Source organism: Monodon monoceros, unplaced genomic scaffold, assembly GCF_005190385.1.
Source record: "Monodon monoceros isolate NGI ecotype Baffin Bay Population unplaced genomic scaffold, NGI_Narwhal_1 Super_Scaffold_22, whole genome shotgun sequence".
In the NCBI taxonomy this organism is placed as follows: Eukaryota; Metazoa; Chordata; class Mammalia; order Artiodactyla; family Monodontidae; genus Monodon; species Monodon monoceros.
This window is the reverse complement of record NW_021703779.1, coordinates 104,062,206-104,075,676: the sequence shown is the minus strand read 5'-3', so window position 1 is coordinate 104,075,676 and position 13,471 is coordinate 104,062,206. Positions and strand designations below refer to the sequence as shown.

The 13,471-nt window shown below is 38.9% G+C and overlaps 1 protein-coding gene across 3 annotated transcripts in view; it reads left to right on the top strand.

The window, feature by feature from the left end:
• Positions 1 to 13,471, top strand: part of TENM1 (teneurin transmembrane protein 1) — a 569,984-nt gene that overhangs the window by 419,374 nt on the left and 137,139 nt on the right. For all 3 annotated transcript variants that reach the window (XM_029240586.1, XM_029240585.1, XM_029240587.1), the window contains exon 17: positions 5,935 to 6,196. In XM_029240586.1, the coding sequence (XP_029096419.1) occupies positions 5,935 to 6,196 (262 nt within the window). The remainder of the gene's footprint in view (positions 1 to 5,934; positions 6,197 to 13,471) is intronic.

The following is a 13,471-nucleotide window of genomic DNA, read 5'->3' as shown; positions in this document are numbered from 1 at the left end:
CCATAGTGATTTAACCTTAAGCACCAACCACCAAGCTGTTCTCTAAGGGCTTCCCCAGGTTCTCAGAGACCTGGAAAGCAAGACCACTAGTTAAATCTTTTCCTCCTGGAAAAGGATTTGCTCACAAAAACATTTTTGTTGCCATCCTTCAGGTAGACATTCGTTTAGAATATTTGAGTCAATAGGTCCATGTGTCCAGCTTAAAGGTACCTATTTATGATTCTCAGGAACATTGTAATGATGGCTTTGAGGTACCCTAGACTCCAGGTGGCTACCCTTGAAATGTCCTACTGATAACAAGCTGCTTCAGTACTCATATAAAGAGACCTATTGCCTTGAAGGTTTATCACAGTGTGAGAGACTATGTCATTTCAAGAACCTAAAATCAGATGTTATTATTAGTCCTAGCCACTTCAGAATTGTTAATTGTTCAACTTGGGCTATGCTGAATTTATTTTTTCAACTGCCTCTCAAGAAAAGGCTTACAAAAAATAGTTAAAGAAGATAATAAGGAAGAGTTTAAACCTATTTAAGAAAAACTTTTTAAGATTTTAGGAAATTATATGAATTATTTGTATGCAAATTATATTGCTAATTAGTAATGAGCTGTCTATTCATTATAACAAGCTCAGCAGAACTACTCTGGGAGCATCTAGTCTGAATATATATATATATATATGCAATAAAAACTATTTCCTTTCAAATATTCTATAATCAGAGCTCTCTACTAATTCAAATGGACTTTTTTCTCAATTAGATTGAATGATGGAATTTTGGTAGTTCACGCACCAGTAGCTGGTACAGAAAACTGGCCTCTCCCTTGCCAGCAGGTTCAACCATGTGCCAGAAATTGAGAAATGGATTATTTCTTTAAATAGAATATGCCCACAGGGACATTTGGCTTCTTATGGAGAAATGATGTGCCTTAGGTTTTTTAGCTTGTGTACAAAGGTTTCAGTGAGTTATTCGATATTCACAAAAGAACCTAAAAGAAATGTGATGTCTAAAAAGTCTATAAACTTTCTGTTTCCAGTTTACAGAAAGCATTAAAGAATGACAATTTTTATTATTATTTTTGTGTTTTTAATCTTAAGTAAAATACCAGGACCCTCCCACTGAGCTCACTGTGAGAACTAGGTTTATATAGATGACAGATATTAGCCAGAGTCCCCTCTGGCAGTAACTCTTCCCTCAGGCTCCACAAAGGATGTAGGCATTCAAAATATGTGCCCCAAATACCAACCAGACAGTCCCACTATCATCCCTTAGACATAAAGTGACAGTGTGATGAGAGTTTCCATTTATATGTCTCTGCTGGTTGCTACCTCAGACTGAGTTAAGTACATTTCAGAAGTAGAATATCTAGAGAAACTACAGATCTTCCTCAGTTTATGATGGGATTACATCCCGATAAATCCATCGTAAGTTGAAAATATTTTAAGTTGAAAATGCATTTAATACACCTAACCTACCAAGCATCATAGCCTAGCCTAACCTACCTTAAATGTGCTCAGAACATTTCCATTAGCCTACAGTTGGGCAATATCATGTAACACGAAGCCTGTTGTAATAAAGTATTGAATATCTCACGTAATTGATTGAATACGGAACTGAAAGTGAAAAACAGACTGGTTGTGTGAGTACAGAAGAGTTGTAAGCATATCAGTTATTTACCCTCGTGATCACGTGGCCAACAGAGCTGTGGCCCGCTGCGCTGCCCAGCATCACAAGAGAGTTTCTATCGCATATCGCTAGCCCGGGAAAAGATCAAAATTCAAAGTATGGTTTCTACTGAACGCTTATCACTTTTGCACCATCATAAAGTTGAAAAACCCTAAGTCAAACCATTGTAACTTGGGGACCATCTGTATACCTGAGGGCAAAAGGATTATAGAAAGGTTGAGGTTAGCATTTAGATACCTAGTAGACAGGGTGTGATATGCAAAATGCTGTAAAGTTCTGGCTTTCTGTCTCCAAATCTCAATCCCACCTCTCTGCCACTGTGCCTTTTGTTCCCATCAATGGTATCACTGCTTTGGGTTAAGTTATTGACTCTTTCAAACTCCCTGTTATATGCAAATATGTTATGGTGGCTGGAGAACTAATTACCCACATTATCATCCATCTGCACAAGTTAACTGACAACTTTCCATAGGGAACCAGGAAGAGTCTAGGTCATGAGACCAAAGTGATGTATAAAAAGCAGAAGGAAGGATGGGAGTGGAAGACGGGTCCCTCTAAAAGTAAGAAGAGATTAGGTATGCAGATTGGGAGAGGCCAAAGTAGCAGAAAAGAAAAAAAAGGCAATTCTAAAGGAAAGATGATGTATGAGTATCTACTGTATTCCTTGCATTTTCATACATATTCTATTTCATCCTCATAACAACTTTATGAGATAGGAATCATTATTATCATCCTCCCCATTTGGCAGACGAGAAAACTTATCCAAATTAACACAGCTAATAAGGGTAGAGCCAAAAGTTGAACCCAAGTAATCTTGCTCTTACCTTCTATGATTTACCACCTTCAACTTAGATATGTAACAGATGCTCATATTAATAGTTCAGCTAATGATAAGCAAAATAGGTGAAGCATTGACATTCTTAGAAGATTCTTGAGAGCATTAAAGGTCTCAAGAACTTTGTTCAGAAGACTTTGGGAGATGAAGAGAGGGTTTCCTCTGATTCCCCTCAAGGTAAGAGTTTGTTCATTTATGGATACCATAAGGCAGAAATAAGCATTTTACATAAGCTACAATAGTCTTCCATCTATGAATAGGACGGGTCTGACTTATTATGGATTAACGGTCTCCAGACAAGTATGCCCTCTCCCTTGGGTGTTTTATGCTAACTCTCACGTGACTTTGTAACCTGTTCTTATTGACTCTTGCCAATGGAGACCATTTGTGGTGGGGGAAATCCCAAAGGAATTAATCATCCAGACAGCATTCTATTGGGTATTGCAATAGTTTAGATGGATTGTTGGCTACAGATCCACCTTCCACCACCATGGCAATTAATGAGCCACCCAGACAGTGTTTACTATATATAATAGCTAGGTGGGAAGAGGAGAAATCAGTCAGGGTTCTGCAGAGAAACAGAACCTCTGTGTGTGTGTGTGTGTGTGTGTGTGTGCATATATGCATGTACATATGCATGCATATGTGTGTATATACATATGTGTGTATATTATACATGTGTCTTATAATATGTACATATGTATTATATGTATAATGCATATTATACATATATATAATATATTATATGTATGTATAATATATATACAGTTGGCCCTTGAACAACACGGATTTGAACTGCATGGGTCCACGTGTGGATTTTTTTCAATAAACATGTATTACAGTACTACATGATTCGCAGTCTGTTGAATCCATGGATGTGGAACTGTGGACATGGAGGGTCAACTGTAAAGTTATAAGCAAATTTTCAACTGTGCTTGGGGGGTAACCCTAACCCCCACGTTGTTCAAGGGTTAACTGTATATAGAGAGGGAGAAAGAAAGAGATTTCAAGGAATTGCTTATGTGATTGTGGGGATTGGCAACTCCAAAAACTGCAGGGTAAGCTAGCAGACTGGAATCTCTCGGCAACGAGTAGATGCTACGTCTGCAGTCTTGAGGCAGAAATCCTCTTCCTCTGAAAAACTTCAGTTTTGCTCTTTCAACTAATTGAATGAGGCCCTCCCATATTATCAAGGGTAATCCCCTTTACTTAAACTCAGCTAACTGTAGATATTAACCACATCTACAAAATACCTCCCCAGCAACACCTAGATTAGTGCTTGATTAAATAACTGGGTACTGTAGCCCAACAAAGTTGACACATAAAACTAACCCAACACAGGATGCTTAGGGGAAGTTCCCAGGAGAACTTAAAACTCAGTATCTGCTTATGGAGATAATCAAAAACTGGCCTAGAGTTCATCTGAACTACAAGAGAAGACATCTGTAAATTTAATAGGGCAATGGATCTGATTTGAGAAGAAAGTTAACATTTGTTGAGTCCCTGCTATATGCTTGGTTCTTAAGTCTTTATCTTATTTACTCGCTTATGGTAGTAGCTGAGTGATAGACCATATTAGCCCCATTTTCCTAATGAGGAAACTGAAGTTCATGAAGGTTAAATAATTAGCCCAAAGACACAAAGTTAACATGGCAAAGCTTGAATTTTGAGATTTGAACCCAGGTGTGTATGAAGCCAAAATCACATTCTTTCTACAAAACAAGAAGTCTGGCCTGTCTGCTTAATCTTTCTAGAAGTAGAGAATAATTCCCAGGTACATATGTTCTTGTTTGGGTAGTTTATTTTGTTTTCGTGTTTGCATTTGTTTTTGTTTTCAAATAAATAAGCAGTTCAGTTTTAAGGGCTCAAGAGCTGAGGTTTGCGTGAGGCAAATAAACTTGCCCAAGGACACAGTTGAATCAGTGTAGAATGTGAACCAGAGAAAAGGTCTCTTGACAAGCAATGTAGGATTTTCCCCCACTACGCTTGCCTTAAACTCCTCCTGTATTATCATGAATTCAGCCTCTCTGTCTTCAACCATAAGCTGTTTGGGGTTTTCTTTTTTTACTTTAAACTTGAATTATTTTCTAAAGCTAATGCAGTTCTTCAAATCCTCTTTTTGGAAACTGCCTTAATATTACAGCTACTTGACTGAAAAAGCAACAATAAAAAATACAGTATTAGCTATCCTTTGTTACTGTCCACTTATCTCTACATGAAAGATTTCTGCAACAGGACACAATTGGTAATACTATAATAAATATAATAAATGTCATATGAAGGGAGTGGTGAGATATCCATAATTAAGTCTGATTCACTATCAGCATTTTACCATTGAAAAGTGTTTTAAGAAAGTTCTTTTTTTTTTTTTTAAACACAGAATTGCTTACATCTCTCTCCTGTGGATTTAAGTTGCTTTGAATATTAAGGAGTATCCATTGCCCTTTATCCATTTTTAAGATATAATGATAATTTATCATTATCTTGTATACATAGTATTTTATGCTTTTTGAATGCTTTCAAGTACATTATCTCAAAGACATCATTGTTCTTAAAAGAGCAGGAAGGTAGAGCCATCTAGTGCAGAATGAACTGAAATCTGAGTCTGTTATGCTCCAGCTGAAGAGTCATTTCAGAGACCACATCAAGAGATGGACTTACAGAAGAGGTAGTCTTGTTTAGTCAGAGATATGGAAGGAGTTGTCAGTGGAGATGGACAGGGTCCATTGCAGACTTCCTTACAACAGGAAACGAAGAGGCATTCTAGAGCGAACCAGAAATCCTAAATCTAGAGTTCAAGTAGAATCAGGCGCCAAAGGGGGCAGCCAGATATGGAGGGTTCAAGCATGGTATTGTTCAAGAAAATTTCACTGAACAAATTTCCTCAGCTGGTATCTCTCTCGAAATGCCATCTCAAAGTCACCATCAGGTTTCTGACACTATGTTTGTGACTGTGAACAAGGTATTTAACCTTTTGGCTCCTTACGTTTATTGAGTTACATTATAGGAATTTTTTTAAGATGAATAATGCAGCATATTACAGATGTTGCTTAATGTTCAATGGCCATCTTTCAGTTCTCTCTAGCACAGGGAGGAGCAGTGATGTCAGGTTTGTCTTTGCAGAAATACATGCAGTGATTTTGTTTAAGAAAGCATTAAAATTGATTTATAAATCCTAAGTGAATATCAACTGGTGATGTGGAATTTTTTCTCACCAAGTCTACTGGATAGTGAAAAGAACACTCCATGGAATAAATATTTAGTTAGATGGAATAGAAGGAATAAAATAGAGAATACAAATGGATATAGTTGCATCCCAAAAGAAGGAAAGAGCACTGAAATTACCTGTTTTTTAAACTTTAATTTTATTTTAGTTGTTCATTTGGTTGAAACTATCTTCTGTTTTTCCTTCTCAGCTTTGACCTCGTAGCTGTCGGTGGTATCTCTGTCGTCTTAATCTTTGATCGGTCACCTTTTCTACCTGAGAAGAGGACGCTCTGGTTGCCTTGGAATCAGTTTATTGTGGTGGAGAAAGTGACCATGCAGAGAGTTGTATCAGACCCACCATCCTGCGATATCTCCAACTTTATCAGCCCAAACCCTATTGTGCTTCCTTCACCACTCACATCATTTGGAGGGTCCTGTCCAGAGAGGGGAACTATTGTTCCTGAGCTGCAGGTGGGTACATTGACCTTGAAAGTATAAAATCATAGTATCCATGGCGTGCTCAACAGTGTATAATGGCTAGATTCCTTTTCCTGGTACTCCTGCCAGCCCTAAAATGTGCTGCCCTTCATTTTCCAAGAGAAGCCTTCAAATGTAATCTCTCTGGCACACATTTGCAAGGTGATTGGCCGGGGTTATAAGGTGTTATCTCTGGCCATGGAACAAAGCAAGATGAACTAGCTGTCATGAGGATTAGACCCCAAACCTTGACCTGATGAACACTGTGTTCAAAAGAACAAAGCTTGCTGGCTCAATAGTGATAACACTATAATCAATGAGGTGGGACCATTTGTGGTTCTGAAATTAAAGCTCCTTAAGAAATCTAGTTTTCTCCCACTGTCTAAATTGCGTCCACTGTCATTGTTCTTAGAAGTCATGACAACTCCTCTTGTTCAGCTGTGTTTAGTAAAGGTAGTTGTCAAGCCTATGCATTTTCTCTAAAACTGCTTTCTAAGTGTTCAAGCTTTATAGTCAGAGGAAGACATTTTTGAAACTTCATATATTAGGATTCCTGAGCATTTTTCTTTTTTTTTTAACATCTTTATTGGAGTATAGTTGCTTTACAATGGTGTGTTAGTTTCTGCTTTATAACAAAGTGAATCAGTTATACATATACATATGTTCCCATATCTCTTCCCTCTTGCATTTCCCTCCCTCCCACCCTCCCTATCCCACCCCTCTAGGTGGTCACAAAGCACCGAGCTGATGTCCCTGTGCTATGCGGCTGCTTCCCACTAGCTATCTATTTCACATTTCGTAGTGTATATATGTCCATGCCACTCTCTCACTTTGTCCTAGCTTACCCTTCCCCCTCCCCGTATCCTCAAGGCCATTCTCTAATAGGTCTCTGTCTTTACTCCCGTCTTGCCCCTAGGTTCTTCATGACCATTTTTTTTTTTTTTTTAGATTCCATATATATGTGTTAGCATACGGTATTTGTTTTTCTCTTTCTGACGTACTTTACTCTGTATGACAGACTCTAGGTCGACCCACCTCACTACAAATAACTCAAATCCGTTTCTTTTTATGGCTGAGTAATATTCCATTGTATATATGTGCCATATCTTCTTTATCCATTCATCTGTTGATGGATACTTAGGTTGCTTCCATGTCCTGGCTATTGTAAATAGAGCTGCAATGAACATTTTGGTACATGACTTTTTGTGAATTATGATTTTCTCGGAGTATACGCCCAGTAGTGGGATTGCTGGGTCGTATGCTGGTTCTATTTTTAGTTTTTTAAGGAACCTCCATACTGTTCTCCATACTGGCTGTATCAATGTTCATTCCCACCAACAGTGCAAGAGGGTTCCCTTTTCTCCACAACCTCTCCAGTATTTATTGTTTGTAGATTTTTTTGATGATGGCCATTTTGACTGCTGTGAGATGATATCTCATTGTAGATTTGATTTGCTTTCCTCTAATGATAAATGATGTTGAGCATTCTTTCATGTGTTTGTTGGCAATCTGTATATCTTCTTTGGAGGAATGTCTATTTAGGTCTTCTGCCCATTTTTGGATGGGTTTTTTTTTTATTTTTGATATTGAGCTCCATGAGCTGCTTGTAAATTTTGGAGATTAATCCTTTGTCAGTTGCTTCATTGGCAAATATTTTCTCCCATTCGGAGGGTTGTCTTTTGGTCTTGTTTATGGTATCCTTTGCTGTGCAAAAGCTTTTAAGTTGCATTAGGTCCCACTTGTTTATTTTTGTTTTTATTTCCATTTGTCTAGGAGGTGGGTCATAAAGGATCTTGCTGTGATTTATGTGATAGAGTGTTCTGCCTATGTTTTCCTCTAAGAGTTTAATAATGTCTGGCCTTACCTTTAGGTCTTTAATCTAATTTGAGTTTATTTTTGTCTATGGTGTTGGGGAGTGTTCTAATTTCATTCTTTTACATGTAGCTGTCCAGTTTTCCCAGCATCACTTATTGAAGAGGCTACCTTTTCTCCACTGTATATTCTTGCCTCCTTTATCAAAGATAAGGTGACCATATGTGCGTGGGTTTATCTCTGGGCTTTCTATCCTGTTCCATAGATCTATATTTCTGTTTTTGTGCCAGTACTATACTGTCTTGATTACTGTAGCTTTGTAGTATAGTCTGAAGTCAGGGAGCCTGATTCCTCCAGCTCCATTTTTCGTTCCCAAGATTGCTTTGGCAATTCGGGGTCTTTTGTGTTTCCATATGAATTGTGAAATATTTTGTTTTAGTTCTGTGAAAAACGCCAGTGGTAGTTTGATAGGGATTCCATTGAATCTGTAGATTGCTTTCAGTACTATAGTCATTTTCACATTGTTAATTCTTCCAATGCAAGAACATGGTATATCTCTCCATCTATCTGTATCATCTTTAATTTCTTTCATCAGTATCTTATAGTTTTCTGCATACAGGTCTTTTGTCTCCTTAGGTAGGTTTATTCCTAGATATTTTATTCTTTTTGTTGTAATGGTAAATGGGAGTGTTTTCTTAATTTCACTTTCAGATTGCTCATCATTAGTCTATAGGAATGCTAGAGATTTCTGTGCATTAATTTTGTATCCTGCTACTTTACCGAATTCATTGATTAGCTCTAGTAGTTTTCTGGTAGCATCTTTAGGATTCTCTATGTATAGTATTGTGTCATCTGCAAACAGTGACAGCTTTACTTCTTCTTTTCTGATTTGGATTCCTTTTATTTCTTTTTCTTCTCTGATTGCTGTGGCTAAAACTTCCAAAACTATGTTGAATAAGAGTGGTGAGAGTGGGCAACCTTGTCTTGTTCCTGATCTTAGTGGAAATGGTTTCTGTTTTTCACCATTGAGGACCATGTAGGCTGTGGGTTTGTCATATATGACCTTTATCATGTTGAGGAAAGTTCCCTCTGTGCCTACTTTCTGGAGGGTTTTTATCATAAATGGGTGTGGAATTTTGTCAAAAGCTTTCTCTGCATCTATTGAGATGATCATATGGTTTTTCTCCTTCAATTTGTTAATATGGTGTATCACGTTGATTGATTTGCATATACTGAGGAATCCTTGCATTCCTGGGATAAACCCCACTTGATCATGGTGTATGATCCTTTTCATGTGCTGTTGGATTCTGTTTGCTAGTATTTTGTTGAGGATTTTTGCATCTATGTTCATCAGTGATATTGGCCTGTAGTTTTCTTTCTTTGTGACATCTTTGTCTGGTTCTGCTATCGGGGTGATGGTGGCCTCGTAGAATGAGTATGGGAATGTTTCTCACTCTGCTATATTTTGGAAGAGTTTGAGAAGGATAGGTGTTAGCTCTTCTCTAAATGTTTGATGGAATTCGCCTGTGAAGCCATCTGGTCCTGGGCTTTTGTTTGTTGGAAGATTTTTAATCACAGTTTCAATTTCAGTGCTTGTGATTGGTCTGTTCATATTTTCTATTTCATCCTGGTTCAGTCTTGGAAGGTTGTGCATTTCTAAGAATTTGTCCATTTCTTCCAGGTTGTCTATTTTATTGGCATATAGTTGCTTGCAGTAATCTCTCATGATCCTTTGTATTTCTGCAGTGTCAGTTGTTACTTCTCCTTTTTTATTTCTAATTCTATCGATTTGAGTCTTCTCCCTTTTTTTCTTGATTAGTCTGGCTAATGGTTTATCAATTTTGTTTATCTTCTCAAAGAATCAGCTTTTAGTTTTATTGATCTTTGCTATCGTTTCCTTCATTCCTTTTTCATTTATTTCTGATGTGATCTTTATGATTTCTTTCCTTCTGCGAACTTTGGGGTTTTTTTGTTCTTATTTCTCTAATTGCTTTAGGTGTAAGATTAGGTTATTTATTTGAGATGTTTCTTGTTTCTTAAGGTACGATTGTATTGCTATAAACTTCCCTCTTAGAACTGCTTTTGCTGCATCCCATAGGTTTGGGGTCATCGTGTTTTCCTTGTCATGTGTTTCTAGGTATATTTTGATTTCCTCTTTGATTTCTTCAGTGAGCTCTTGGTTATTAAGTAGTGTATTGTTTAGCCTCCATGTGTTTGTATATTTCACAGATTTTTTTCCTGTAATTGGTCAGAAAAAGTACTTGATATGATTTCAATTTTCTTAAATTTACAGAGGCTTGATTTGTGACCCAAGATGTGATGTATCCTGGAGAATGTTCCATGAGCACATGAGAAGAAAGTGTATTCTGTTGTTTTTGGATGGAATATCCTATAAATTAAGTCCATCTTGTTTAATGTATCATTTGAAGCTTGTGTTTCCTTATTTATTTTCATTTTGGATGATCTGTTCATTGGTGAAAGTGGGGTGTTAAAGTCCCCTACTATGACTGTGTTACTGTCAATTTCCCATTTTATGGCTGTTAGTATTTGCCTTATGTATTGAGGTGCTCCTATGTTGGGTGCATAAATATTTACAATTGTTATATCTTCTTCTTGGATTGATCCCTTGATCATTATGTAGTGTCCTTCTTTGTCTCTTGTAATCGTCTTTATGTTAAAGTCTATTTTGTCTGATATGAGAATTGCTACTCCAGCTTTCTTTTGATTTCCGTTTGCATGGAAGATCTTTTTCCATGCCCTTACTTTCAGTCTGTATGTGTCCCTAGGTCTGAAGTGGGGCTCTTGTAGACAGCATATATACAGGTCTTGTTTTTGTATCCATTCAGCCAGTTCATGTGTTTTGGTTGGAGCATTTAATCCGTTTACATTGAAGGTAATTATCGATGTGTATGTTCCTATTACCATTTTCGTAATTGTTTTGGGTTTGTTATTATAGGTCTTTTCATTCTCTTGTGTTTCCTGCCTTGAGAAGTTCCTTTAGCGTTTGTTGTAAAGCTGGTTTGGTGGTGCTGAATTCTCTTAGCTTTTGCTTGTCTGTAAAGATTTTAATTTCTCCGTCAAATCTGAATGAGATCCTTGCTGGGTAATCTTGGTTGTAGGTTTTTCTCCTTCATCACTTTAAATATGTCCTGCCACTCCTTTCTGGCTTGCAGAGTTTCTTCTGAAAGATCAGCTGTTAACCTTATGGGGATTCCCTTGTGTGTTATTTGTTGTTTTTCCCTTGCTGCTTTTAAAATTTTTTCTTTTTATTTAATTTTTGATAGTTTGATTAGTATGTGTCTTGGTGTGTTTCTCCTTGGATTTCTCCTGTATGGGACTCTCTGTGCTTCCTGGCCTTGATTAACTATTTCTTTTCCCATATTAGGGAAGTTTTCAACTATAATCTCTTCAAATATTTTCTCAGTCCCTTTCTTTTTCTCTTCTTCTTCTGGGGCGCCTATAATTTGAATGTTGGTGCATTTATTGTTGTCCCAGAGGTCTCTGAGACTATCCTCAATTCTTTTCATACTTTTTTCTTTATTCTGCTCTACAGTAGTTATTTCCACTATTTTATCTTCCAGGTCACTTCTCCGTTCTTCTGCCTCAGTTATTCTGCTATTGATCCCTTCTAGAGGATTTTTTATTTCATTTATTTTGTTGTTCATCATTGTTTGTTCGCTTTTTAGTTCTTCTAGGTCCTTGTTAAACGTTTCTTGTATTTTCTCCATTCTATTTCCAAGATTTTGGATCATCTTTACTATCATTATTCTGAATTCTTTTTAAGCAGCGCTCTTAATCCCCTCTCCTCACGCACCAGGGAACAAAGAGGCAAGAAAAAGTCTCTTGCCTCTTCGGCAGGTCCAGACTTTTTCCCAGACTCCCTCCCGGCTAGCCGTCTGAAGCCCGAGCCTCAGCTCCCAGCCCCGCCCGCCCTGGCGGGTGAGCAGACAATCCTCTCGGGCTGGTGAGTGCCAGTCGGCACCGATCCTCTGTGCGGCAATCTCTCCGCTTTGCCCTCCGCACCCCTGTTGCTGCGCTCTCCTCCGTGAACCCGAAGCTTCCCCCTCCACCACCCGCAGTCTCCGCCCACGAAGGGGCTTCCTAGTGTGTGGAAACCTTTCCTCCTTCACAGCTCCCTCCCTCTGGTGCAGGTCCCGTCCCTATTCTTTTGTCTCTGTTTTTTCTGTTTTCTTTTGCCCTGCCCAGGTACGTGGGGAGTTTCTTGCCTTTTGGGAGGTCTGAGGTCTTCTGCCAGTGTTCAGTAGGTGTTCTGTAGGAGTTGTTCCACATGTAGATGTATTTCTGATGCATTTGTGGTGAGGAAGGTGATCTCCACGTCTTACTCTTCCAGCATCTTGAAGCTCCTCCTGTAAAACTCTATCTTTTCAGACCCCTGTTTGGCCTCAGTAACTTGATAGTTTCCAGCTCCCCCGAGATTTCTCTTGATTGAGTGCTTTTTCAGTATACCATGATCCCCGCCGCGCGCAGAGCTGCTCGCCGAGCCTGGGCCGGGTCCCGGTGCCCGGACTCGCCCGGCCTCTACGTGGCCACACACTGCAAAGCGGGCTCTAGCTCGCTGCCACCTCCACCATCCATGAGGGTACAACCACGCCTCAGCTGCTGGGCTAGGGCGCAGCCCAGAAGTGGCAGCCTGAGGATTTTTCTTTATTGATCATTCAGTATTTTCATTTCAATTCTAAGTCATTCAGATATCCATAGTACAATTTTCTCACTATGTTATAGAAACATTTTAATGGTACTTTAATTTTAATATTTTAATGGTAGTTTAATGTCCACAAAAATGGACTCATAAATCAGACAGATCCAGGATTCAAGTATGCTCAAGAAGAGGTAAATGAACAGTCAAAGATTGAATTGGTTTTTTCTTCCATCACAACATCCCCACCAGCTGTTAGCACTTCCCAGAGGACCACTTGAGAAAGGCTCACAAAAAATAGTACCCTCCACAAAAAGGAGTCTGGAGAGTTGCCACTCCTGTCTTTTCTATTGTTTTCCTGAAGAAAGGAAGAAAAAACTAGATAGTACTTAATGAGTACCTTGGGCGGGTACACCAATCCTTTCACAGATATTAGGAAGCATGGGTCTCTTTCAATACAAGTTTTCAAACTGCTCTAGGATTGCAGGATTCCTTAGGGAAATGAAATACCACAGTGGTGAGTGTCATGCTATCCTTCACTATTGTACTTCTGCCAGCATCTAAGAAGATAGAGCCAGTGGACAGCTTTGGTATCAAATAGCTAATGTAGGGCTTCCCTGGTGGCGCAGTGGTTGAGAGTCCGCCTGCCGATGCAGGGGACACGGGTTCGTGCCCCGGTCCGGGAAGATCCCACGTGCCGTGGAGCGGCTGGGCCCGTGAGCCACGGCCACTGAGCCTGCGCATCCAGAGCCTGTGCTTCGCAACGGGAGAGGCCACAACAGTGAGAGTCCTGTGTAACA